This window comes from Chelmon rostratus, chromosome 24 (assembly GCF_017976325.1).
Source record: "Chelmon rostratus isolate fCheRos1 chromosome 24, fCheRos1.pri, whole genome shotgun sequence".
Taxonomy (NCBI): Eukaryota; Metazoa; Chordata; class Actinopteri; order Chaetodontiformes; family Chaetodontidae; genus Chelmon; species Chelmon rostratus.
Genome location: NC_055681.1, coordinates 7,777,279 through 7,804,155, shown reverse-complemented (window position 1 = coordinate 7,804,155; position 26,877 = coordinate 7,777,279). Strand labels below are relative to the sequence as shown.

The 26,877-nt window shown below is 45.2% G+C and overlaps 1 protein-coding gene across 1 annotated transcript; it reads left to right on the top strand.

Annotated features, from left to right (window-relative positions):
- Positions 1-883: 883 nt before the first annotated feature.
- Positions 884-26,877, top strand: si:ch211-246m6.5 (von Willebrand factor D and EGF domain-containing protein). Its single transcript, XM_041965846.1, has 33 exons — positions 884-983; positions 4,609-4,793; positions 5,043-5,271; positions 5,851-5,916; positions 6,161-6,393; positions 8,146-8,235; positions 8,382-8,523; positions 9,041-9,258; positions 10,351-10,424; positions 10,551-10,827; positions 11,051-11,253; positions 11,373-12,274; positions 12,596-12,732; positions 12,811-12,972; positions 13,065-13,169; positions 14,377-14,491; positions 15,723-15,994; positions 16,103-16,322; positions 16,519-16,656; positions 19,496-19,939; positions 20,081-20,251; positions 21,477-21,850; positions 21,970-22,486; positions 22,565-22,660; positions 22,762-22,857; positions 23,044-23,139; positions 23,240-23,335; positions 23,423-23,518; positions 23,684-23,779; positions 24,059-24,154; positions 24,981-25,076; positions 25,302-25,399; positions 26,100-26,877. Exons 1-33 carry the CDS (start codon positions 884-886, stop codon positions 26,118-26,120), a joined length of 6,261 nt encoding a protein of 2,086 aa, XP_041821780.1. The 3' UTR covers positions 26,121-26,877.

Here is a 26,877-nt window from a genome sequence, read left to right as displayed (position 1 = left end):
ATGAAAGCTTTAAAATCAAACATTAAGTAGGCAAAAACTGGCATTTTTCAACTTTTTAATATTTTGGATAAAGCCTTTCATACACACTCCCTCTGCTGTACATAATTCACCTCATGTGCATCACATTATCCTCGTGTTTCTGTCTTCCTCTGCAGCTGCTGACATGCTGTGAGTGTATACAACAACACGCTGAGTGCCTGCAGCTGCAGAGGGCTGCGTGTATATACAGTGTAGTTCTGTGTGTAGTCTGCTGTAGTCTCCACAGTGAAAGTCTGATATTTTTTGGGGACCAGATTTTTGTGTATTTCTCCACTTGGTGATCAAAGTGACTCCGTCCTGCGCAGAACTGCGGTAAACATCTCAGAAATGAGTCGCTCATTTTGTATTGTTTGTGGAGACACCAGATGTCAACATGTGGCAGCAGCACGCGCTCTCTGAGGGCATCTAATGACTTTGAGGATGTTCGGATCTGTGTCTTTCATGGTTCCCTGCAGTGAGTCTAAACAGTTACTGAAGCCCGCAGACGCGCATGTTTACGCCGGAATAAACCGCAGACGCTCCAGCTTTATTGATTTGAAGCCACGTGATGTAGATGGAGAGGCGTTTATGTCGGGGATCACAGAGGACCCACCTATAGGAACAGACCCCTCGGTGGGTCACTGCCTCCTCCCTCCTCCTCTCCTTGTCATCTTGGGCTTTGGCACCGGGAAGCCGCAGTCTCCAGCGAGCGGGGCGCAAATTAGAGCCTTTTTTCCTCTAATTATCAGACAGGAGCGGGTGATAAGTACAGTTTGTGCGACTTTCTCACCGTTTCTCCAAACCGTCAATGGGACCCGACGACTGAAGCCAGCCTGTTGCATCTCTTTCACCCGGAGCCGCAGCCATGGACTGCCGCGCATTTGGGTCGGTGCGCCTGTTCTTCCCTGGATTTTTACGCATCGCACTGCTGTGGGTCGTGCAATTAGGAGCGTTGGCGCAACATGGTAGGTGGATGGAAAACTTTTTTATAGCCCAGGTTATGGCTTGTTCGGAAGCACAAAACTATCGAAATCCTTTGTGCCCCTAGCTGCCATGCAGCAGATGATTTTACCTGTAAGACACAAAGTGACTTCTTGTCTTCATGATGAGGCGCATTTCAGAAGGACATGTCTAATGCAAGTCATTCATTTCTTGAAATAAAATGCATGAAAAAACAACATCTCGCCTGGTAGAAGCAGCAGATTCTGCAGAGCTGCGGGACCTGGCCTGCGAGGCTGCATTCCGATCACTCAGCAGGTCCAGGGGTTAGATGGACCTTCAGAGACAGAGAGGAGACCTCAGACAGGACATACAGAGGACAAAACAAGTATGAGACACTTCACACAAAGACTGAATGAAACTCAGTGATGGAATCTTCCTCATACAGAAACATCTTCATTTTGAAAAGGTTCCTTCATAGATGCAACATGAAGATCTGATTGCAGGTTTTTGTGCCCATTATCAGTTAAAACTTTGGGGACAATTTGCTGAATCAAAAGGTAATAAATGCTGTAAAACAACATAAACAGAAATAAAAGTCGGCCAACAGCAGAGAACAGTCCTTGTAAAAATGTGGCTGTAATTGAAACAAGATCACAGACCTCAGTTGTGATGACTCATTACACAACATAATACACTGATTGCTCAATCTAATCCAGTTTACTCCACTTTCTCGGTGCTGTTCAGTCCATCTTGATATTCAGGCAGTGCAGCCATGACAGAATTTAAAAGAGGACTGTAAAAGTTGCTCGAAAAAGTTCATGGTCTGAGCACAAAAAGTCACAAATGTCACATGTGATTCTTTTTTGCGAGCTGCTGTTTAACGAGAGCGAGGCTCTGTTCACACCATGGCTGAACGTGTGGACACACATATAGAAGGAAAGACAAACATGAATTGATGTCTCACTTAAATTCAGACTAGGAAGAGAGCTAAGAGTGTTGACACCAAAGCAGATGTGGTGCTTCTTTTGACTTCATTAGCCAATGAAGGATGAAGAATCATTCAAATATCTGATTTGAGCAGAAGCTGAGGCTGGAATCCTGCAGTGTGAACATACTGCTGACTGAACTCTGATCTCACTGGAACATAAAGCTGTTGTCTTGCCCTCCATCTTTCCCATATCTTCGTCTCCAGGGCGTCCAACAGCACATCAAAGCATGCAGTCGTAAACTTTAGGGCGGGCCATTGTAAAGTGAAACACTGAGGGTCCTTGCAGAGCTTTTGCAGCAAGATGACCAGACATTTCTGTGCCAAAGCAAAGCCTACTTTTCCAAAAAAAAAAATAAAAAATCCAGCAGTGGTGGTGTAACTTTCTGAACAGCACTTATCTTCAAAGTTCTTCCCCAGATACTTAAAATGCTTTAACCCTGCTGACCCTTCAGTGGCTCATCAATAAAAAGTCACGTTGTTCAAACCCTCTGAACTTTATTCTAAAGTCAAGATCCCAAACTGCCAAAGTTATCTCCCACAGTTTCCTATCTGATGTGATCGTCCAGATGTAAAGAAAGGGCAGCTTATGTTTGACCATCTCACTCGGTTTCAGGTGTGTTTGGACAAGCAGCGACTTATCATTGTCAAGATGAAAAACAGGGTTTATCTGACTTTGACGCCACTTAAGAGGAAATTTAAGGGTGCGTTTAAGGGATTTGACTATCCTCACCTCTTCTTTCCTTTATCTCTCCTTTCAGAAGTGTACGTCTTCTTTCCTCTCATGCAAGGTTTCATTTGACAGTGTAAATGCTGCTTTTCCACCTTGTCAAGAAACAGACAAAACACAGATTTTGGCAAACAAAGAAAAGCTATCAAGCCTTCAGGATTCGGGAGCTTCATCCCATAGTCCATCACTCCAGGTCTTTAAAAGCCCATATTCTCGAAAACCTGCTCTTAAACACGGCCAATCAAGCATGTTAAGTGTTACCTGCCACAAAACTGCTTTAATAACGAGTGATAATGAGTCTTATCATTTCCAGATCTCATCCAGACCCGTAACTCTTTCTATTTTCATGTTGAGTGACAGGCCCTCTGGGAAAGAGACCCATAACCTCCGCTGTGTTAACACAACGCTCACCCAAGTTAATCTTATTTCCTGATAAACTGAAGAATTCCCATTGGAGTCCCTGCACATCTGGGCTGCTGAGGGCCTCTCTCCCAACGGGATCTCCTTCCCCCCCAGGGGACGCTTCATTAGCTCACCCCCTCCTTCTCATTAAGCCACCAATTGGAGCAGTTTAGCCGGCAGCCGAAGTCTCGCCGATTGTCCTCCTGCCTGAAAACCGGGTTGTTTGGACAACCTGTGACCTCAAATCTTGTCAGTGGAGCTTCCAGATGAGGTGTAAACAAGAGCATTTGCTTTCAAGGGGCTGTCAACATGAAGACCTGCCTGTAAGACCTTGTATAGGCTTGGGATCACCAGCAATAACTTCGCCCTGCCCATTCAGGCCTTTGAGGGTCTCAAGACATCCTAAATACCCCAAATGTTTGTTTTCCCCGATGTGACTTTACTCAGCCGCCACAATCAAACTCAAACGGGGGGGAAAGGGAAGACGTGTTTTCTGCTGGAAGTGAAAGAGCAGCGTGCTCTCTTTGTTTGGGTTTATTCAGAGAGGCCTCTGTTGACGACTTCGACCCATTTCACTTCACAGGCGCAGAGCTTTTGAGTGTGCTAGCGTGGAAAACGACATGTTCTGCTCAAGTAACTTCCCCGGTTGTTTTAGCCTCCAGCTGCTGGCGGCGTTCAGAGGCCTGTCATGTGCCATCGGCTTTAGCGTCCTTTCCCGGAGCGAGTTTAGAGAGGCGAGAGGCTCACAGGAATGTCTGTTATTCTTAGCAATTTAGATAACCTCTGGGGGTGAAATGATCCTTCCTGCTCACCTCCTCAATGCCTTCTGACACTTTAGAGAGCAAAACGTACTCATCATTTTCTCACCGTTTGCCATTTTTACCGTTTGCCTCGATGGTGGTTTGTAAGATTCATGGCTTCTTTTGGTCTCTGTGTTGCTTCTGTCCTGCAATTCTAAGAGGAGAATTAAGATTATTTGAGATTGTTGTGTCAAACTACGATCCCAAAGGCCAAGAATAAGGTTTCACACTCAAGTTTAAATTAAGCCTTTTTGCAGCAGTGTACCGATAGAGAGTCAAGGACGCACAGACTTTTGAGAGCCGATTCCCACGACAGTTGTTTTTGTTTCGTCTATCTTTGTCATGTCTGTCCTCTCAGACCGGTCCTCCAGCAGGACTCTGTCAAAGATAAAGACCTGACTCTGGGCTGAACCCGCTCATCTGATCATGCCGAGAGATTCTTCAGTTTTCATTTCCTCTTGGTTACACTAGCACATCTGGAAGGCTGAAAGACAAAGGGAGAGGAAGAGAGTTGGAAAACATTGAGTTTTCAGCAAAGATGAGCGTCCAAAAAGTTCTCCAAAGGTTGAAAATATTATTAAGACTTTCATAGCAGGGCCACATTAATGCTGAGTGTCTGTTTCTCAGTCTGGAGAAATCCATTATTTTCTGGTCTTTTTTTTGACATCTGCTAAATTTCCTCTTCTGGATAAGAGTTTGACACCATCCGTATGTGCTTGTTCTCATCTCAGCTCCAGAGTGTTACCCAGGAGGCCATCAGATCTTGCGCAATCCCTATCGCAGCGTGGACTTTGACTCCACAGAGATCCAGAACACGGCCATCCAGGACCTGATCTGTGACCACTCGCTGTCGCCGGGCTGGTATCGATTCAGGATCAACAACAAGCCGGCGGAGATGCCGACCACCTGCATTGAAGTAAGGCAGAATTATCCCCCCAAAAAAGTGGTTGTGTTCATATCATTGCACTCTCTCCTCCTGTGTCTCCAATCTGACTACTTGATTGTAAAGATTCCTCTACTAAAAAAATATCATCCTCTGCCAGTGCAAACATCTCGCACCTGGCACACTGGTTAAATAAGCACCTTCAGGTGAGATGGAGGGCATAATAACCCCCTCTGCTGCAGGTAATGACTGTTTCTGTCGATGTCCCCCCCTCTTTTGCAGATGAATCGTTGTGGTACACAGGCTCCGGTGTGGCTGTCCCTGAAGGACGCCTCTCTGCCACGGCCCGGCGAGGTCCGCCAGCTCTCAGCCTGTGCCACCTGGCAGTTCTTCCACGGCAGCGCCAAGGACTGCTGCCTTTTCCGCATCCCCGTCACAGTGCGGAACTGCGGCGAGTTCCTGCTCTACCACCTGCAGCCCACGCAGGGGTGCATGGGATACTGCGCTAAAGGTGAACCTGCTGGAGGGGTCTATGCCTCAGCAAAATCTGAGCTGATCTTAACATGTTTTCAATGCTCTGTGCTATTAGTAAAGGTCAGAGGTTGCACATTAATGTCCTGTTGAGCCTCATAACCGAGCCGAAACTTGATTTTAAACTTAAGAGCAATACTAACACTGATTTTTACTGGCCAATATTACTTTTTTGACATAAACACTTTAGAAAAGGAGTGTGACACACATTTTCGATAACATACATTCTTTTTGTGTAATAAGAAGGTTAGTCAACCCTTATTAAACCTTTTTGGAAAATCCACTGCATGAACCCAATTTCCTGGTGGTCAAAGTGAAAACAAGGCAGTTTTAGATCCTTAAAGGAACTAAAACAGTTTGGAGCTGTGCACATGGACAGTAACAATATCTGATACAGATGAATTAGGCATATAATATTACATATAGGTATAATAGTCATGAATATATGAACAATGGCAGTATAAAAAGTATTTGATGATGTTTTGGGTTTTTTCAGACTGTTTTATTTGCTTTTTCCTCCATAATAATGAGAGGAAATCTGATAAATCTCATGTTTCAGTGGCTCCAGATTTGGGAGCCAGACTCTGCCCACCCGGTGAGGTGGAAGTCAACGGCCGATGCAAAGGTGAGATATTTTGAGAATGTTTCTGCCTGATCCACAAAACTGCTACTGCTGTTGATGTTAGTATGGTGAAGTGGTCTATCACCAGGAATTTGGACAATTTTGCACTTTCAACATCCAGTGTGCAACATGGAGCCTCCATTTTCTTCACTGGACTACAAACATCTGCAAACATCTGTACTGCAAATCCATCTTTTTGGTGAATCCTCTCTTGAGCACTGCTTTACTCCTCTGTCTATGTTTTCAGCTGCCGTTCCATCCCTGCCCTCCCGGCCAGTGATCACCCCAGAGCTGATTGGCCAAAGTGTCCACCTGAGGTGCTCCTTCATCCCGCCGCCGTGGAGCCAGCCGCTGGGCTTCCAGGTGGTTTGGGCCAGACACATCGGCCACAGCATGAAGGCTGAGATCAGGCAGGAATCCACGCTGAAGCCCTTCACTCTGGCTGAGATGGATGGCGTTCACTTCAGGCTCGGAGAAACGGTAATTCCTGCCAGACCGTGCTGAAAGTTTTCGGGGAGCACATGTGGAGGGTTTGACCCCTCCAGCGGGCAAAGTAAGCCATGGATCATGCTGACCTCTTTATGCCTGGGTTCAGCCTCACAAAGCAAAGGCAGAGAGGCAATGTGTGTCATATCCCGTTAAGGGAAGGCAAGAGGAGGGTGGGGAGGTTAAATCAGTTGCAGGTTGGAAGAGCCTCGCTCCACATGCTTCCCATTTAAAACCTCTTCATTCAAATCTTCACAATGAACCCTGGAGACGTTATTTTTGCATGGTCATATGCAGACATACACAATAAAGCTGTTGCTTGTGTTGTTTTCTCAACTTGCACAGCTGAGGAAGGTGTTCATAGGTGTTCACTTAGATGTTTTGTTTTAATAGCACACATGTTGGGTATAATGTTAACACGCCCAGTTAAGTGTCCTGCTTTATACCTGCCTCCTGACGGGAAGTTGCATCCACAAAACTGCTTGTTCGACGTGCATTGCTTTTAAGATTTGGGAGGTGTAAGTATTGACTCCTCTATATGCTTCTGCAACTGACATCCATAACACCCCTCTGTGCATAGATCTGCAGTAAAGCTGACGTGTTTTCTCCTCTGGGAAATTTCAGTGAATGGCATCCAGCAATGAGCTATCATTTAGCATCTGTGGTTGACCATCGCTACATGTTTCCACAACGTTTTCTGGACGATGAATACTGACTTCAAAGCAGTTATTCCTTCTCAGCTGTCACATCTGTGTGCATGTTGGTGGTCAGATGTCCCTCAGCTGTATTCCTTTACTAGGAGACATGAGGTGATACAAAGCATTTGATCAATCAGAATATGTCTTTGCGAGTTCTTTGAGTTCGGATTCAAGCGCCAAGACCGTCAGTTATTTTTTTTTATCGAGGGTCTTGGAGTGAGGAGAAGAACTGCATCTTACATTCAGCTGCAGTTTTCGCCGCTTGGATTGGACCAGGAAGTCCTCCAGAACACACAAGTCTTGTGCCTTTGACCAATAACTAGAATTGAAGACCCTTGTGCTTGTCAGGCTGGGTTATCGCTCATGAAAGTAATTCTGATGAGCAGGGAAGAAATCTGAAGAAATTAGCTTTTTTGGGCATCCACTGTTTGCTGCTTATTAATAGAGTCGCTTTCTTATAGCTGAAGTAAACTTGAAAGATTTTTTGCTTTTCTGCACAGCTTCATTTTCAAATAGCCGGGACCCAGAGGCTGCTGACAGCTCTCATTTCTTGGAGAAATTATTTGTTGCCAGGAAACATTAAGTAATTAGATTTTTAATGTGATGCTATTTGGAACTGAGGTGATGTCACTCGACTGCTCGCCCTCGACAGCTGCGGCCCATTGGGCTGCCATATTTGGACACCAGGGTTGTATTAGCTGTGTCTGGAACGTGTTGCAGAGGGCCGTCTTTAACACATGTTGAAGTTGCAGCTGAGTTGGGTCAAAGGTCATCATGTTAGTGCTCTCAGAGCTGTGGATCAGAGGAGCTCTGTACTGTGAGCAGCATAAGGAAATGTTTTGATAAATCACAAATACAGCGTCAGTCGTACATTGTGTGTCTAACAAGTGCACATTGTAGAAATTTAAGACTCTCTTTCACTTGGAAATGTAATCAAAACAGGTCCTGTCAGGTTCTGTACAGCTGAAAAATGATTGTGTTCCACACATACATGAACTCGTCTTATTCTTCAGTTCAAAAGCAGCATCAAGTGATGTTTTCTCTGCAGTTCTCCTGCAGTGTGTCGACTTTCAGAGCCAACTTCAGCCACAGCAGATCTACTCCCAAAGAAAGTGAGAGTTTCTACGCTGGACTAAAGGTAAACGTTCTTGTGTTGTGTTTGAACTCAACTTAAGATGTAAGAGAGGCATGGTGCTATTTTTTATACAGCAGCAAATGAATAAACACTTGATGAGCTGAAACCCGCCCAGCCAACTCACCAAAGGCTCCTTTCTTTCTTTTCAGTTTTCTCCAGACTCGCTCCACATAGCAGAGAACAGTAAGGAGCACGAGGTGACCGTCCACAGCACAGTGCCCATCCCCTGCTACACCCCTGACCACGGTCACCAGTGTGGAGTCCCTCTGGCTCTCAGCGTCCACGACCCAGGTCAGACCTGCAGGAAACCAGGAGATAGCGTCTGTGTAGTCACCCTTACTTAACTGTCATGAAACTTACAGCTCGAGTGTGATGCAAGGCAGCCAGGGATGGACCTGTACAACCACCACAGCAGACCAAACATACTATGCTTTAAGACTTAATATCCCATTAATTGGACAATTATTTGTGACCAAAACTCAAATTAGAGGAACTAAAATTAACTATTGAGACTCAAACTTTTTATTAATGCTTCAAAGATCCTTCAAAAGCATTACCACCTCATTAATGTTATGCCTGAAAGATGCAAATGTCACAAGCATCTTTGTTTAGATCAGAGTGGGTGATGAAAAGGCTATTTCATGCAGAAAACCTTTCATGAGCTTGTCTTGGGTTCTTCTTCTGCTATGCTCCAACTTGCCTAGTACGTCATCACATCAAAGCCGCTTCAGGAAGACGTTATTACAGTTCTGCAGGCAGCTGTGTGTCGTCCGTTAACACTAACTTACTGCTGTGTTGACGTCCACAGACAGTCTCGGACATGAGGCCTCAAATGTGGTGCTGTCCGATTGCCAGGTGGAGCTTCAGCCGAAAGCCTGCAGCGATGGCAGCTGCGGCGGGGCAGCCTTTTTTGTAACTGCTGTCACTGATTTTACACAAGATGGGAACCGGGCAAGTCTCATTGGTGTTTTACCGGGACCCAGCGCACCACGACTCTGGAGAAACTACGCCCCAACGTCCCTCAAAGTGAGTTGAAGTGAAACTCCTAAATATGCAGCATTGTAAAACTGTGCAGAGGCAGAGGTTCCAGGGATGAATGTCTGTCTGGAGACGTTTTCCAGGGGTACATGAAAAAGTTCAGGTCATTCTTGAGGGTGTTCTAGGAATCATTAAGGTCGTTGAGGGATCCTTGAACAGGTTTTAGTGGACCACAAGGAGGATCAAAAAGTACTCCGGAAGATTTCTGTTATCCTTGAGGGGCTTCCAGGGGTCTTTGATGGGGATCCTGGAAACCTTGAAGAGGTTTCAGAGAAAATTGGAATCTGAATCATGCAAGTTGCATGGCTTTTAAATGCTCAATGTCCCTTGGTCACCCCATGTAAAGCATAAGTTGGCCACCGGGGAAAGAATACGGAGGCAGGTTTCTTTCTTTGTATTTTTGTTTGTTTTCTTCTTGTGGACCTTAAATCCCCTTCATAGCTTTGGAGAAACTTCAGATGCTTCAGGAATCCTTGAGTAGCTTCCGTAAGTCCTTCAGTAAATAAAAGCGGTTTCTTGCATGTTTCTAAAGTAATGTGGTGTCATGGGTTCTTAATATGAGGGTCCTGTGGTACAAAAACTGCAGAGGACACCATCCCTTCAGGATTCCAGGAGTCCTCGAGGGGTATCATGAATAACTTATAAGAGCATCAAAAATAAGAGGGTCCAAAAATAAATGAAGAATAAAGTCACAGCAGTGTGATATAATTATGAAAGTATTACTTTAATTAGAGAGTATTAAAAAGATGGCTCTTATTACAGGTTTCTCTCTCTCATACTGTTTACATATACACACAGCCATACAGTGTTTTAAAAAGTTGAAGGGGAGGGTGGGGGTTTGGGGCCATAAGTGGGCCTGTTTGAAGGTTTGACATGATGTTTAACTGTGCTATGTAGTTATTAGTTGGGTCCACACAAGTTGTTATGTTATGTAAGACATGATGTCAGCCATCCAGACATTGAGTCTCTGAGGGGCCTGGTGCAGAGGAGTTTTCCCATCTGTGCTTAGTGAAAACATCAAAGCCAAAGGTCAGAGGGTGGAGCTCTCATAATCTTTGCTCTCCTGGCCTTTGCCCCCAGGTCACCGTCCAGGATGTTCCTACTTCCATCTGCCACTCTCTAACTGACCCACATGTTGTTACCTTGGATGGCAGGTAATTTACCTCTGAATTGGTTATCAGCAGACATCAAGTGGTTATTTTGAATTTCAGCTGTAAAACACCAGATTAATTCAGATATTGATATATTTGGATGTCTTGCTTTCAATCTGAAATTTGCAGGCGTTATGAAAACCACCAGACTGGCACCTTTGTTCTTTACCGGAGCCTCGTCAGGGAATTTGAGGTCCACTCTCGCCAGTGGGACTGTGGCAGCCGACACTACGCTGTTGCCTGCAACTGTGGCTTTGCGGCGCGAGAGGAGAACGATATTGCCATCTTTGACATGTGCAACGGACAGCCGCAGGAAACCAGGCCACAGCTTACCCTAAAGACCATAGGTGACAGGGAGGGCAGTCGAGTCAGGGTCCTGGAGTCCCACCAGGGGAAGAAGGTCACCGTAGGTATCCAAACATTTTGACACTGGTGCAGATTTGTTTGGAAAATCACGGCAGGCTGTTTGCCTTCCAGGAAACATCATTGGCTCCTTTCATGCTCGAATCATACCCTGTCAGTTACATGAGGAACCCTGTCTTTAACTACATCCATCATTCAAATGTGACAAAGAATGCGCAGCTCTTTCAAGTTCAGAATTTGTACTTTGTGTGACTCTCCTCTTGTAGTTGATCTTTCCCTCCGGGGCCTTTGTTAGGGCCGATGTTGGCGACTGGGGGATGAGCCTGTCCGTCCGGGCGCCCAGCGTTGACTACACCAACACGCAAGGCCTCTGCGGTACCTTCGACCGCAACGGCAACAATGACTTCCACGGCTCTGATGGTAGCTCCTTTGGTCTCAGTGACCTGCATCGCTTCATAGAGGTCTGGAGGTCAGTCAGAAACAGCAATTTAAATTAGTGTGTTTGTTTTACTCTAAGTTCATCTGGCTGAAATGGGCGAATCCTCCAAGAATCCACAGAGCTATTTGTTTCTTTTGTGTGTGTGCTAGGATAGCTCCTGGTGAGAGTTTATTTGACAAGACACCTCCTGGGACGCCGCAGGAGGTCAGGAGGCCCTTCTGTCAGTGCCAAAAAGGATACAGCACCTCTCATCATGCTGTCAGAGGGATGAGGAACTTGTACAATCCTTCTGCTCACTCCGACTGCATAGCATATGATAATGTGGATTACACATCTGTGTTCCCCTCTATGGACACAACAGTGGAATACATCAAGAGTCCAGAAAGAGAGGAAAGCATCCTTGATATGTCTGCGTTTAACAGTCATCCTTTGGAGAGGAGGCACCTTCGGTTGCAAAGCGAGAACAAAAACAGTGATCTTGAACTGGACGGAGAGTTCAGGGAGGATCTTCTGCTTTCTGTTGACAGGCCGAAGAGACAGGCATCATTTGAATTCCAGCCTGTCTTCGCTGCTCAGAGCCTGAGCCAGGCCGATCTGGAGAACTTTGCCTACTTCTTCCCAGAGGATCACCTGGCGGAAGCACGACCGGAGGTGCAACCCCAGTGGCCCACGCCAAGCGGCCTGACCTCGGCCAAAGCTCTGGAGGTGTGCCAGATAGCTTTGGCCAACTCCACTGTTGGTGCAGTGTGCCGGGGGCTGCTGGGACGCCGTCTGGATGAGGCGGTGGATCTCTGCATTCTGGACCTGCAGCTCAAAGACGACCTGGGCTGGGAGGAGGCACTGTTGCCTTACCTGGAGAATGAGTGCGAGAGGAGGCTGCTGGAAAACCGGACCCAGAGAGCCCTGGAGGTGGGTGGTCCACCAGGGGTGTCCAGAGAGGTGGTGACAGCGCTGCGCTGTCCCAACTTTTGCAACGGAAACGGAGAGTGCACAGAGTGGGGCTGCCAGTGTTATCCCAGCTACAGCTTCTACGACTGCAGCCTGGCCATCAGTGAGTATCCAGGGACAGTTGTTCCAATCCTTGATGGGTTTAGCAGGACAATTACTGTGTTTTAACTGTGCTCAAACTACACCGCTGGTACACAGTGTACAACTGGAAGATCGTCATTAGGATACAACATCCATGTTTTCCGTGTGTTGAAATCAGATTAGAAAACTCGATCATTATGTGGAGATGATTAGCCAGTAATTCATATTAGAAAATGTACCAGCATTTCTACAGTAAGCTTTAGTTAGCTGAAAATAACTAATATTCTCTCTTTTGATCATCTTGTAAAGTACTCACGAACAACAACATTCTGTGTTCTGATAGGCCAGCCAGTCGAGTTAACAGACTTGGAGAACGGCGGACTGTGTGACATTCGAGCCTTCAACTGTCGCAACATTCGAGTCTTCGGCCTTGGCTTCATTGACTCTCCCGACCTCAGCTGCCATGCCACCAGACTGAAGGTGAGGAAAGGCGAGGTCAAAGGTCGTTTTTTTTGTCAAATTATTTCCTCTGAATTTGATGGTGATGTGCCTCCACAGTACATGAATGGAGTTTGGGTTCCGGGGGAAAAGCAGAGAACAAAAGCCACCTTCCTCAGCTCCAAGGCTTTAGACTGTGCTGTGCCATCTCTGAGCAACACAGCCGTCAACACAGAGGACTTCATGATGGACGACAAACCATACGCACGCTGGGAGATTAAAGTAACGTCTCTGATATTAACCTGAAAGAGGCTGTCATTGTTTCTTTGTTGGGGGCTGTTTTTCAGTGTCAGCTCTACTCCCCCCTGTCCCAGGTAACCAATGATGGCTCCCAGTACAGCCAAACCAAGGTGCTGACAATCTATGATGGTGTTTGTCAGGTCTGCGAGGCTTCGCGCTCAGGACTCTGTAAGTTAAAGGTAACTCACATACAAAAATGAACAGTGTTTTTCTCCATGATGACTAAAATCTAAGTGGACGGAACAAGTTCCATCTGCTCGCAATGAGGTTTGTGACTACTCTAAGACTGCAAGAAAATAAAATAAAGATAATTCTGCTCAAGGCTTGGCCACTACCTGGAAAATATTTGCATGTTTTCTAGAGGATGACCAACATGGCTGATCTGTAAAATCATGGAAAATTTAGTTGTTCCATCCAAATCAACCGACAATGTCTTCAAAACAGAAGATACTGTACATACAAATTCATTTTCTGATCTGGTGCCCTCATAGGTAGAATGAAGACACGCCTGAGGTACTTTTTTTCTATCTAAGCAACTAAAGGTATTTGGTTGAGGTGAAAGATCCTCCTCATCGTTAAGTCAGGCACTTTGTATGACCTTTCAACACCATGACTTGAACACTTGGAATCTCTTGGGTTTTTCTGACTTCGGGAAACAGACTTTTGAGACAGATGTGATTCAGTGGGTGTTAGTGGAAAAGTGTGGTGAAGTGTTTAAATCAGGCATGTCAAACTCATTCCATAAAGGGCCGTGTGGCTGCAGGTTTTTGTTCCAGCCAAGGAGGAGCACACCAGGCCAACCAATCAACATCAAGGGATCACTTAGTTATCAGCTGAAGACTGAGATCAGCTGATTAATCGATTCCAGCCAGGTGTGCTCCTCCTTGGCTGGAACTAAAACCTGCAGCCACACGGCCCTTTATGGAATGAGTTTGACATGCCTGGTTTAAATGCTCTGTGAAGACTCTACACTCTGAACGACTCGTAGCTGGTTCAATGACTAAACCAGAGATAGTGTGATTTCCCAACACACCATGCAGCAGCTGGCTATTTAAAAACCCAACATTAATAAAAAAAAATAGGTACAGAGGGGCTTGTGTTGTTACTGGAACTGCTTTTTATGGGAATGAAGACAGGACATCATGTAACCTTACAAACAACCTGGAGTGAACACGTGTGAATGTGCCTGCCAAAGTTGAACTAAAGCGAATTAACTGAAGCAGAAGATGTGTCTTTACAGCTGTTTTCCTGTGTGAAAAACCACGAAATGAAAATAAATGGCTTGAAGAATAACGGTGCCTCAACATGTCAACATTTTAAAACAGCACTGTAAATATGAAGACACAGACGAACCTTTTCCTTTTTTGCTCTGTCTGTGGCTGCCAGGAGAGGACGTGTAACATCGACGGGATGTGTTTCACGGAGGGAGACTCCAATCCCAGCAGCCCTTGCCTCCTCTGTGACCCAGACACCTCCAAATTCACCTGGTCTGTGAACCAAGGTACAAACACTTTACTGCACATCTCATCCTAAGGAAAAACACCCATGCCATAGATGATCTGCCTGCCATTTTATATTAAAATTGCAAATAATTTTAACACTGTCCAAAAATATGTGGACCCCTTTTGTGTTCTCTTAGTCTGGAGCTGTTTCATACCTTGGGCTGGGCCCCTTAGTTTCAGTGAAGGGAAATCTTAATACTACAGCTTGCGGTGATATTTTAGTGTTTAGTGTTAGTCTGTATCCATTCATTCCTAAACTGACTGAGGGGTTGGAGGTGCTTTTTATTCAGCTTTCAGCTCACTAATGACGAATAACAGGGAAAACAGTATTTATCTTACAGTGGCAGTCTGTCACTGTGGTCCAGCTGCGCTCCTGTTTGTCACCATCAGCAGATCAAAGGAGTCCTGACCTGTCGCTTAACCACTCTGAGCAAGAGGGGAGGGGGTAAATCACATGGCTGATTACCACAGCCACATAAAATGACAATCATCCCAACTTACACTCAGCAAACCACAAGTCAGGTGCAGTAGTGAGGCTGTAATAGCTGTGCACTGCAATAAATGACCAACCCAACATGTCTTTTTGTCTCACATTCAGCCTTCAGGCCTGAATTTTCTCTATGTGGCAATTCTAATACTTCTCAACAGTAATCATCCAAATGCGATGAGATAATTCCTCTTCTACCTTGCTCAGTACTTTATAACAAGAAAAAATCAGGCAGATTAAAGCATAAAAGGGCTGAATTATGAAAAAAACAACATTTTTTTTCTTTATGTTGGATGCAAGTGGAATTATGTCACCACAATGCCAGACTTCTTGCTTATTTCTAGACAGTTAGGAATTCAGTAATAGTAATAATCCTCTTAATCAGCAAGTGTTCTCTTGTCGGTTTCTTAACATAAGGCCATCATGCTGAGCAGGTGTTTCCTGGGATTATCATCACTTTCTTCCGATTAAACATCTGTGCGGAAAACGTGATCTCAGTGGTGGATGCTACATGATCTTGTTGAAATGGCCGTTTAGAGCTCCACCTGGAAATCAAAGCTGGAAACCCCTCCAGCAATGGACACGTGTGTTTACAATGATTATTCCAGGAACGGCCTGGAGAAATGTTTTTGCCAACACCAACACTGTTGTAGCTCATAGCTACTTTAGAATATAATGCATCATAAATATATTTTAACACACGTGTTTGGTCTTTTTCTTAACTTTTCCTCCTCTGTCTTCAGTCAACGAGCCACCGTCCTTCCACCGACCTCAAAGTGATCTGCGGACATTTGCCGGGGAGAACTTTGTCTTCCAGTTTGCAGCGTCAGACCCAGAGGGCTCGGCACTCCTCTTCCAGCTGGAGGAAGGGCCCAGGGGGGCTGTGCTCTCGCCTGCCGGCCTCCTTATCTGGAGGGTCCCATCGCTTATAGAGGAAGAGAGAGGTCGATTGAGCCGCTCTTTCCGCTTCATGCTGTCAGATGAGTGCGACGCCCAGAGCACCTTCACCGTGGAGGTAGAGTTGGAGAAGGAGAGGGTGGAGCAGGGAAATAGAGTAATCACCTCACACTTCACGAAACAGGATATGCCTCAGCAGCGTCTCTCTTGTCCATCTGTAAAACAGATTGACGTGGTGCCATGCGGGTGTCAGAATGGAGGCACATGTGTGACGGACGTCAATTACCCTGCCGGCAGTGGAAAGTACCTGTGTGTATGTCCTGAGGGTAAGCAGGGCGACCTCTGCAACGAGGATGTAGACGAATGTTTGTCAGCCCCGTGCACAGTCGGCAAGTGCATTAACACAGCCAGTGGGTACAGATGCGAGTGTCCTGCAGGGCTGAGAGGTAAGAATTTAGTGAAAGTCCTTGAAATCTACCTGCATTCACAAAAGATAGAAGAGTTGGGTTTTAAAACCCACAAAAGCAGATTCTCTTTCCTTCTGTCTGGCTCCTCTGGCATCACGTTTGCAGGTGTGGAAGATCAATCACAGTTATGGTTTATGATGGCAGAAACAATTTCCTGTGTGTGTGTTTTTGGCAGGTGTAACCTGCCTGGAAGATATCAATGAGTGTGAAAGGAAGCCTTGTTTCCAAGGAGTCCAATGTTTCAACAGCTTCGGCTCCTACGGCTGCGGCCCGTGCCCCAAAGGCATGGTGGGAAATGGGACAGCGTGTACAGGTAAGCATGAGCATACAGTGCATATTTAAGATGGGTTATGCCATGTACCAGGACATATGCTGAGACTATTCTGCTAGATAATTTTCACGCTGCATCAACAGCATACTGTATATTGTCAACGTACTGAATAATCTACCCGCTCCATGTACCATAAACTAGTTAAGTACCAACAAAGCATGGCTTTTTTTTTACATGCTGTAAGAGATATTAAATTACAGGTTTGCCAAATCTGGTGTCCAGTCATGAGAGCTGACGGCCAAAGACCATAAAAGAAAGTCTGATCTTCACATCATGTGAATAAAATGAGAATTTTACTCTCTACAGGTTTCTGGGATGATAAAAATGAACATATTGGTCAGATTACGCTGCAAAAAATGTCGTTCTGAACAAATTATTTTACCTCATATTCTGTCCTAAAATTGTTTATTAAAAAACAAGTGAGATGTTTTACTCACCAATGAGAAATTCTGCTCAATAAATCGCAATAAGTTGAGAGTTCAAAACTAATGATAATGTCAGTTATTTTCAGAAGGCTTATAACTAAAAGATGTTTTTTCCAAAAAGATTTAAAACTGCATACACACTGTACACATACGAGACCCTACACCTACACATTATGACGTAGCTCCTACCCCAAAACCTGGATCTCATTAACAGGCATAATATGAGTTTATCAGATATGGCTGTTCTTTGAAATAGTGCAGCCATTCTCAAGAGGTCTCACATAATATAATACATATATATTTTAATTTCCTAAAACTTCTTTATCATACATGATCATCTTTTAGAGGCTGGGAAGTTGGTTCCAACATTCTTTATGATTATTTCCAAAAAAAGATTACGCTGTTGTTGCACAACCCAATTCCACAATTCCATTTGCAAACAAACTGTGTTTCCTGACATTAGATTTAGTAAGTGTTCCTGAGCCCACGTAGTAACATCCTTTATCCAATCATGTGTTCACAAAGTAGTGAACCTGGCTTCATCCTTGCTTGTGAACAACTGAGCCTTTCCAGGATGCTCCTTTCATACCCAATCATGCCAATCATGATACTATCACCTTTTACCAATCAACCTGTTTACCTGTGGAATGATCCAAACAGGTGTTTTTGGAGCGTTCCACAACACAAGTTTTTTGCTGCTCCTGTCCCAACTTGTTTAAAATGTGTTGCTGCATCACATTCAGAATCAGCAGATATTTACAAAAATCAATGAAGCTGATGAGGTCAAACATTAAATATATTGGATTTGTGCTGTTCATTTGAGCATATGTCAAAAAGGATTAGCAAGTTATCACGTTCTGTTTTATTTATGTTTTACACAGCGCCCAAACTGTTTGGAATCGGGGGTTGTGCAAAGTAAATTAGTGTGAATGAGAGCATCAGCTAGATGCCTTGAACGTGAAGGTGAATTTGTGTGTCTCTGAGGAACACTCAGTCGGGATGCAGTACTTGTGTTGAATGGAAACCAGATGTCTGATGGCAGCTGATACTGCCGCCTCCCTTCATGTGCTCACTTTGTGTTGCAGTGACCGCTAACTGGAGTTAATGCTTTGAAAACACTGACACTGTGGGAGAAAAAGTAATATTTTTTTCTTTTCTCCCTGCTTCTAGCTCAGCTTAATCGCTCAGGTGTTTCTGTGTAGATGCACATGTGAATTCACACAATAAACACACGAGTCGCTAATAGTTGGAATGCTGAAACATCTGAGATTCATGAAGGTGGTAGCTCCTGCTGCTGCATGCCTGCAAATGCCTGAGAACCTCCCTGCAGCTGTAGAATGAAAGAATGAAGGGTGAAGGCCGTATAACTTCCACATAACACACACCATGCTTATTTGAAGCAGGCAGGTTCGTTGTTAGCTGTGGCGGCAGGCTGACAAGGAGAAATAAGTTTGTGATTGGCTTTCAGTACTGCGGTCAACAAGGCGATGTTGAACTTCACCAGTGGCGTATTCAAAGTTGGCAATGCACGGCTTTAAAATGCGAAAATGCAAATCATCATCACTGTTAGCTGTGGGGTCAGAATTGTGGCTTTCTGGCAATTACATTCTTGTCCTTCGAGTAATCAAAGAACCTGGCAATTCTGAATTCTGGCAACTTAGCAGGCTAAAAATCAACCCAAGGTGTATGTTTCAAGATCTTATCATCCCTAATGGAAAAATTGGCTCACAGCAAAGCACACAGCGTAAAATACTGTTAGTAATAGATTGTTTGTCATTTTTATGGAGCTTTGTAAAAGTACACTCATGAGGACAGATCCTTGGATTTCCTCTTTCCCTTTGTTTAACTGCTTACTCCTCCGTCCTCTGATCTTCTCAAGCAAAGAGACTTTGGTCTGACTTATCTGACCTCCCTGCTCGGTTAAGTGCAAAAGACACACTACCTTGTGTGTCGGGGCCATCGGGAGCTGTGCCAGGGGTCACACCATGAAGTTCCTAAATCTTAAAAGTCCTCTGATGTAGGCGTTGCTAGTGCAGGATAAATCAGAGTCAGGTTGCAGGCATATCTGAGACATGTTTGCAGTCTGTTGTCGTCAGTCACTGAGAGCTTCCTGCTGTGCTTGCAGCTTGTAGATGTGTTGATAGGCTGTGAGTGGTAATCATGCCTTGTGGAGAGCTTTACACACACTCGTTCCACCGTCTCCTCTCTTGCTGGGCGTCTCGCTTGTGAAAAACAACCTTTTGAACCTTCCAGGCGACAGTCTTCAATCTTTTAGCTCTTTGCTGTCGGGTCATCGCAATGTGGGTGATCAGGAAACCAAATTCCAGATAAACGCATCAAATAAAGGCGTTAAATGGCAACCAAAAATATAATCTGTCTCTTTCTTCATTCAGTAGTCGTCAGGCCGGTCCCCATCTCTCCCACATCTGCTCCTCGCATGACTGTCTACAAAATACCAGATGTTCTGCAGCAACCACCCAAAATACAGACAGACACCTTCCGGAAGACGTCAAGTGTTAGCTCCGTGCAGACGATTCCAGGGATTGACCCAAACCGATCAAAGTCCACCACTTGGAGGCGGATTCCAGGAATAAGCCAGAACCCAGTGCTCTCTACGGCAGAAACTATCAAGAGCATCACAGCAATCACACCAATCGTGTTCCAAACCAAGGTCGACAAGGGAAGTGAACTTAACCCATCCACGACTAACACAGACACTCTGAAGAACATCTCTGAAACTACACCGGACCAAGTTCAGCCTGGTTCTCCCAAAATCAGCAACACTATTGCTAAGACACCAACTGTGACCCAGCTTTTGGGAAATGGGAAAAAAACTCCAGGTAAGTCCAGCGTTTCCAACAAATCATCTCTACCAAATGTGTTTTTCAATACAGAAACTTAAAATTATTATTAGTGCAGCTGGGGGCATTTTAGAGGAACAGAGGCTGCTGTGATGATGAACCACAGTTTGTGTCTCTCAGGATCTGGTCAGTCGATGGCTGTGAACGTGTCGGCTACTTGTGCCAGTAGGCCCTGCTTCCCCGGGGTTCTGTGCGTCAACCGCAGGCCGCCACATGTCGGCTACGTCTGTGGACGTTGCCCACCCGGCCTCTATGGCAACGGACGCACCTGTGTGAAGAACGCCAAGGCAGGTAAGGAATTTCTTTCGCATTTAATTTAGTGGTTTTGTAAGCCGTGGCTCTGATACATAGTTGCCTTCATTATTTTCATATTTTCTTCTTAGGATACATACTGAAGATTTAGGGTGGAGCCCCCAATTTGGCAAAAATCTCCACTGACGTAAAAGAAAACGCATGCATGTCACCATACATGACTGTTCTTAAAGACACTTTTATGTGTTGCTGTTCAAGGATTTAAAAAAAAAAATCTTGAATTTGCTGAAAACAAACAGTCATGTGATATCTCTCCGAACATTGTGGGCCACTTTAAGATCTTTTAATCTGCTCTTATGATGTTCTGGTTTCCCTGATGTTGTTTTATGTGTTTTTCTTGGTCGGAAGGAATGCCATTCATTGTAGCAGATAAATCAGTTTAAGTGGATGCAATAACCACGTTGGTACTTTGCTTTTTGAGTCGGCGCCCGGCCACAAAGTTTCAACAGAAGTTTGCTTAATGTTATTTTCTCATGAGGGAAGCGGGGGGGCTAACAACCCTGAAGAGACAGTTTCATTCCAACTTTAATCCCTTTACTGTGGATCGTGTTTGTCTGGAACAAAGTGTTTATGCAGATGAGTCAGTCAGCCTCAAACGAGACGTGAACTGTTTACACCAGTTTGTAATGCTGTTCTGAAGAGTTCTACTGGACTCTTTGCTCGCAATATTTGATTGACTGTGACTGATTGCACGCTCTTTCACGATCAGTGTTTCATGCTATGCTGCTTCATGCTAAAAGACTGGGGCCAAAAATTCATGTCTCAGGCAAAAAGTAAGCATCCTCACCAGCTGACGCAGCAGAGATGGAAATGAGGAAACAGCTTTGTTCTTTTATTGCAGTGTAGTTAGAGTATTAGAAGTGTGTTGCAGAAAAACGTAAGAACAGACTGTTACGTTGCTCTAACATAACTGTTTGGTTACTTAGAATAACGCTATCTCAGGTAATGTGTTTGGGTTGCTTTGGTGTAAACTTTACCAAATGCAATTAAGAGCAATACAGAGCCAAAAAGATTCCCTCCACAAGAGTATGAACTGCTCCTCAGCCTCAGCAGTAACGCTGGGTTCCTACTGTGGGAATAATATAATAATCACACTGCTTTGACCTGTGGAGAAATCCAATGTTTGGCTTGAGCTAGTTGCTAGATATTAAATGTTTGGAAGAATTGGTCTCAGGAACTGATGTCCCCTCCTGTCTTCCCTCAGCATCCAATCACCTTCCTCAGCAGCAGACAGTAGCCAAAACCATCCGATTCCCGCACGGAAGCAGCAGCAAGGTCTCCCAGCTCCACCTGCCCAACCTTCCCACCAGGCACAGTATCAAACACCTGTCCGTGTCTGTCACCAGAGCGAACCGAGATAATACACCGCGGCAGGTTCCCGCCTCACGGAGGGGAGGCGGGACGGGGAGGAGAGAGGCGGTGACTGCTTCAAGAGATGTTCCGAGAACATCAATCCACCAGGTCACTTCAAACACTCAGGTGACCCGCCAAAGTGCCAACCTCGGATCGGATGCCAGGACATACACCAGATCTAGCATCTCCAGGGATTTTGTGGTTCCCCATGTGACGGTCTCCAAGGTGAGTTTACCATTTCTGTGGTTTGTTCATTCATGAAAATCCCTAAGAGCGGTCACGACTTGTGATGTGCAGGTGGGCACAAATTCAACTGCTTGCTTCATTCTATGATTATCTCTCAGCAGTCTGAAGGAGCATTGACAGGTGCCACACCCTCCAAGGTAACACCGTCAGGTCCTCACCTATCCATTCACTCTGCCAAAGTGACGCAGTCCAAAAAGACAACCCAGCCCCAGCTCAACCATCTTGCATCCACCCAGGCCAAACCGTGGACACCTCAAAGACCTCCCCTCCCGCTTACGTCGGCCCTCACCGCTCTGTCCTACTCACTGTCTGAGTCAGAGTTCTCTGCAGACGGAGATGAGGCTGAGCCTGGATCCGAAGGCCCAGAGATGCTGCAGGTCTTCCCAGCATCGACCTTCACGACTCCAGGCAAGACAGTCTACAGCGGCTCCCTGCTGCAAAGAGCTACCTCCATCCAGCCAGGGGATAGGAGCGACACGACAGCCGACAAACATGTGACAACCTGCGCCGACCGGCCATGTTTTCCTGGTGTCTTGTGTGAACCAGGGATGGATGGGGGTTTCCGCTGTGGGAGGTGTCCTGTAGGATACACTGGAGATGGACGAGCCTGTCGAGGTAAGGCTTGTAATTTCCCATTGTCTCCTATTTGAATTAATGATAAGTGTGACAGTGTGACTGTGTCTGTTTTTCAAGCTGTTTGCAGACATACGTGTGGTAGGAACATGGTGTGTGCTGCACCGAATACATGCCGCTGCAAACCAGGCTACACTGGACTCGACTGTCAGACAGGTAGACAAATAAATGTCTTGTGTACACTATTTTATATTTCATTTCATTTCATGCAGTGATTTGTTTTTATATTTTGGTTTTTTTTTTTAACATCCATATAGCAATCTGTGAGCCAGATTGTATGAACGGGGGTGTTTGCATTGCTCCGGGTGTGTGTGACTGTCTCAGAGGTTTTCATGGAGAAAACTGTCAGGAAGGTAAAGCTTGCCTCCTTTTCCCAGTTAATCCAGTGACAGATGTCCAATGTACTACTGGTTTTTACCATCAGTAAAGTATGTCTTCTTTGCATCTTCTTAGATTTCTCATGGTAGACACTGTATTACATCAAGGCTTATAAATGAACTATTTCAGATGATAGATCTAACAGAAATGCACCTCTGCAGCTCTGTGCAGGTTGCCGTGTGAAAACGGAGGCACCTGTGTGGGACTGCAGACTTGTTCCTGTCCTTATGGGTTTGTTGGACCTCGATGTGAGACCAGTGAGTTTGCAGTTGCTGAGATTTCCTGTTTCTCCTTATTTACTTAATAATTTTGCTTTTGACTGCTGTTATTGTGACATTAATAATTCTGCTGTCGTAGTGGTGTGTAGCCGTCACTGTCACAATGGAGGCCAGTGCGTGTCTCCAGACGAATGCATGTGCCCGCCTGGCTGGACTGGACTGTCTTGTGAGACTGGTGAGTGTGTTTTGGTGTGTGTGTGTGTGTGTGTGTGTGTGTGTGTGTGAGACCTCTTAATGCAGATGCCCTCATCTCTTTCTCCAGCCCTCTGCTCTCCCGTGTGTCTGAATGGAGGTTTGTGTGTTCGGTCAAACATCTGCGAGTGTCCTCACGGTTTCTACGGCGCACAGTGTCAGAATGGTAAATCTGCAAGTTCAGACATCAATCAATCAATAAGTCGATTAGCAATTCAAGCATTCATTGAGTTATTTGCAAGTCAGGGACGTATTACTGGGAGCTGAATTTGATTAAAAAAAAGACATCCCAATCCCTTCAATTCTACCAAATTTCCCACCTTATTTCCAGCTGTCTGCAGTCCTCCCTGTAAGAACGGAGGTCTGTGTATGAGGAACAACGTCTGCTCCTGTCTGCAGGGACACAGCGGGAGACGATGCGAGAAAAGTCAGTCTTTCTCCTCATTGTCACTTCTTAGTCTAATCTATTTCCAATTTCCAAATCAACTCATGTCCTCTTAATCCTATTTCCCATGATTCCCCCTCTCTTCCTCCACTTCTTCCTTCAGCATTATTCTCTTCATCGTTGTCTCACTTTTCCATCACAATGTCCTTTGTCTTCATCATCCTTTGCTCTCTTCTTCAGCCATCGCTTTAGCCTCTCTCGCTTCTTTATTTTTGAATGAGGTGAAACAGTAGCCTCCAGTTTCTTCATCTCTCGCTGCAGGTGTTTGTGAGCCCATGTGTATGAACGGCGGCAGGTGTGTCGGCCCAGATGTTTGCGACTGTCCGTCTGGTTGGCGAGGAAAGAGATGTGACAAACGTAAGTGCCATGATATGAGAATGTTGGATCCTGTGTTGGATCAGAGCAAACACCTGAAAACACCTGAAGTCAGTCTGTCCAGAAACTATTTGCTGTTCATTGCTCATGAAAATCTATGAATTGAACAGAAACTGGCCTGGAGTCAGGAGAGGACTTTTGCTCATCTCCGTGACACTCAAACTGAAGCAGAAACAGAAGCACAGTGATACTGTCCAGTGTCTCCAGTCTCTGCTGACAGATGCTTCCACAGCGGCGCCTCGCAGCTGGAACACATCAGCTTGAATGTCTGCATGGTTTAGTGGTCTGACCTTCTCAGCAAGACGCTGCTGAGGAAATGGTTACCTGAAAGACGTCCAAACACAGGGGAGACAGGATTAACCGCAGATAATATTTCACTGTTGATGCTCAAATCTGCAGGTTTTATTTTAAGGGAGGAAGTGTGGTGTTAGCCCCGCCCTCCTTCTCCATCAGGTGACGCCTGTCACTCATCTGGAAGCTCATGTCTTCCTGTTTTGTGGCCACTGGCTTCACAGCACCCACAGTACATTCCTGCAGGAAATGGTAAATGACCTGAAGTATCAAGTAATAACATAATAATTTAATAAGCCTTGCTGATGCTTGAACATCAAACCCAAAGGGGGAAAAATCAAACCGTGGGGAGGTCAGGGAGCATTTTTTCAATGAAAAAAAGACATGTCTCGAGTCCTTCAGAACAAGTCTACTTCTTTGTAGGGCCTGCCTGGTGCTGGTTTTGCTTTCAGTCTTCAGTCGTCTTTTTCAGGGCTTGACTGCAGCTCTAATGTCACGTCTTGTGTTGCCTTACCAGCCAGCTGTCTGCAGAAGTGTCTGAATGGAGGAGAGTGTGTGGGAGCCAACACCTGCCACTGCGCCCCGGGGTGGCAGGGCATGCTGTGCCAGATCCGTGAGTTTCCCAACAATATACACACAGACACACCTTCGGAAATGAACATAGAGAATGTGTTTCATCTACTTTTGGCTGTCAACATACACCATGTCCACGGAAAACGTGTCTAATTGGCTGATAGGTGCACGTTCATTGGGTGTTGGCTGTTGGCTGATTCACATGATCGGATACTCCAGGAGCTGTAGCATCTTTTGACTTGTTTGTTTTTGCGTTATTTCTCAGCGCACTGTGAACAGAAGTGTCTTTATGGCAGTCGATGTGTCCGACCAAACGTCTGCGCCTGCCGGAGCGGGTACTCAGGTTCTCTTTGCTCCATCAGGGTAAGGACTGAACCCTCCAAATGTGCCTCCTTTAAGCTTGTTAAATCATCTCGTCAGGGTTTCATTCTAGTTTTGGCCAGAAAAATGACATAAAGGACTAAAAAAAAAGAGGCGTGGATTGTGACTTAATTGCGTATTTAATGCTTTGCTTAAGGGCGCATCATTAACAGCTTTAGGAGGGAATGCACAAACGTCTGTTATTTTCTCAGCTACATTTTTCCCAGCTGGTCTGAGATTCACACATGGGGGTCAGAAGACTTAAAGAAAACTGGAAACACATGAAAATCCATCCAGTCTCATGAACTGACCGGTTACAGATGATGGTATATTGAGGCGCAGTGAACGAAGCTGTGCAAAAAAGTCAAAAATGTGGCGGGACAGTCTGCAGGTGCTGCAGCATTTTGCAGCACTGTGTGTGTGTTTTGGTTGTCATTTTGTCCGTGCAAACATGCTGAAATTCGGCCTCATGGTGCATTCAGAGAGTAAAGCTCAATTTCCTCTCACTTTGAATGTGATGTGATGTGAATGTGCACTCGAAATATCATTACTCATTTAACAAGACGGGCTAAAGTCTGCTGAGTTTGGCTAAATGCTAGCATTGTCATCATGATAATTCTAAAACACAGATTTTTTTTCTTGCTTCTCACAACACACTGATCTCTGTCAGTCATTATAAAACCTCATATTCTTGTTTTTTCAGCTCCCAATTTCTCAAGGCTGATTTCTGCTTACAAACACCACACAGCTGGATTTCATAATAAAACCTCCAGGTGATCCAGAGCCATCAGCGCAGACCGCCATCAGAAGAAATATGTCTCTTCCATCTTTACGCCGGTTTTAAGCAAAAAAGTGGACGCTGGGGGAAAATGTATGTCTTAAGAACTAACTTGCAAAAAACCTAAAACACATCTGATAACAAGACTTTACTACAGCAACTGGGAGATTTAAATGATCAGCCTCATCTCTCTGGTTACTTGAGTGCATATAAACCAGTGACTACAAATAAAGATGGACGACATATCTCCACTTCTTCCTACTGCAAAGAAATGAGGCTAAAATATCCCAGACACAGTCACTGCCATCTTTCGTTGACGTCATTGGAGCCAGTTTCAAACACCAACACAACAGTTTCCCCCCGAGTCCAGTCTTTGTGCTAAGCTAGGCTAGTGAGGTACAGACTCCCACAATGCTACATATGCATTCTGCAGACAGGAAATCATCACCTGACCTTCCCAACATTATAAAAGACTCCTCCGTTGAAGTGTCAGCATTTTCTCAGCTGCACACTTTTAATGGGTCCGAGACGTTTAACCGTACTGAATCTGACTTAAGGTCTTTCTTTTTAAAAGGCAGGTTTCTTATTCTCAACGAAAGACTTCAGACATGCAAGATGTGGTTCATGATCAGCGTTTTACAAGCAGCTGTTTCATGCAGTGGTCAGGATGATCGTTTAAAAGCTGGACGGAGTTTTCACTGTA

Excerpts from the sequence above, each read along its gene's own strand:
- si:ch211-246m6.5 (XM_041965846.1), top strand. The coding sequence starts at position 884 with ATGGACTGCCGCGCATTTGGGTCGGTGCGCCTGTTCTTCCCTGGATTT. Across the intron at positions 984-4,608 it reads AGGAGCGTTGGCGCAACATG|CTCCAGAGTGTTACCCAGGA; the intron begins GTAGGTGGATGG and ends TTCTCATCTCAG. Across the intron at positions 9,259-10,350 it reads ACGCCCCAACGTCCCTCAAA|GTCACCGTCCAGGATGTTCC; the intron begins GTGAGTTGAAGT and ends CTTTGCCCCCAG.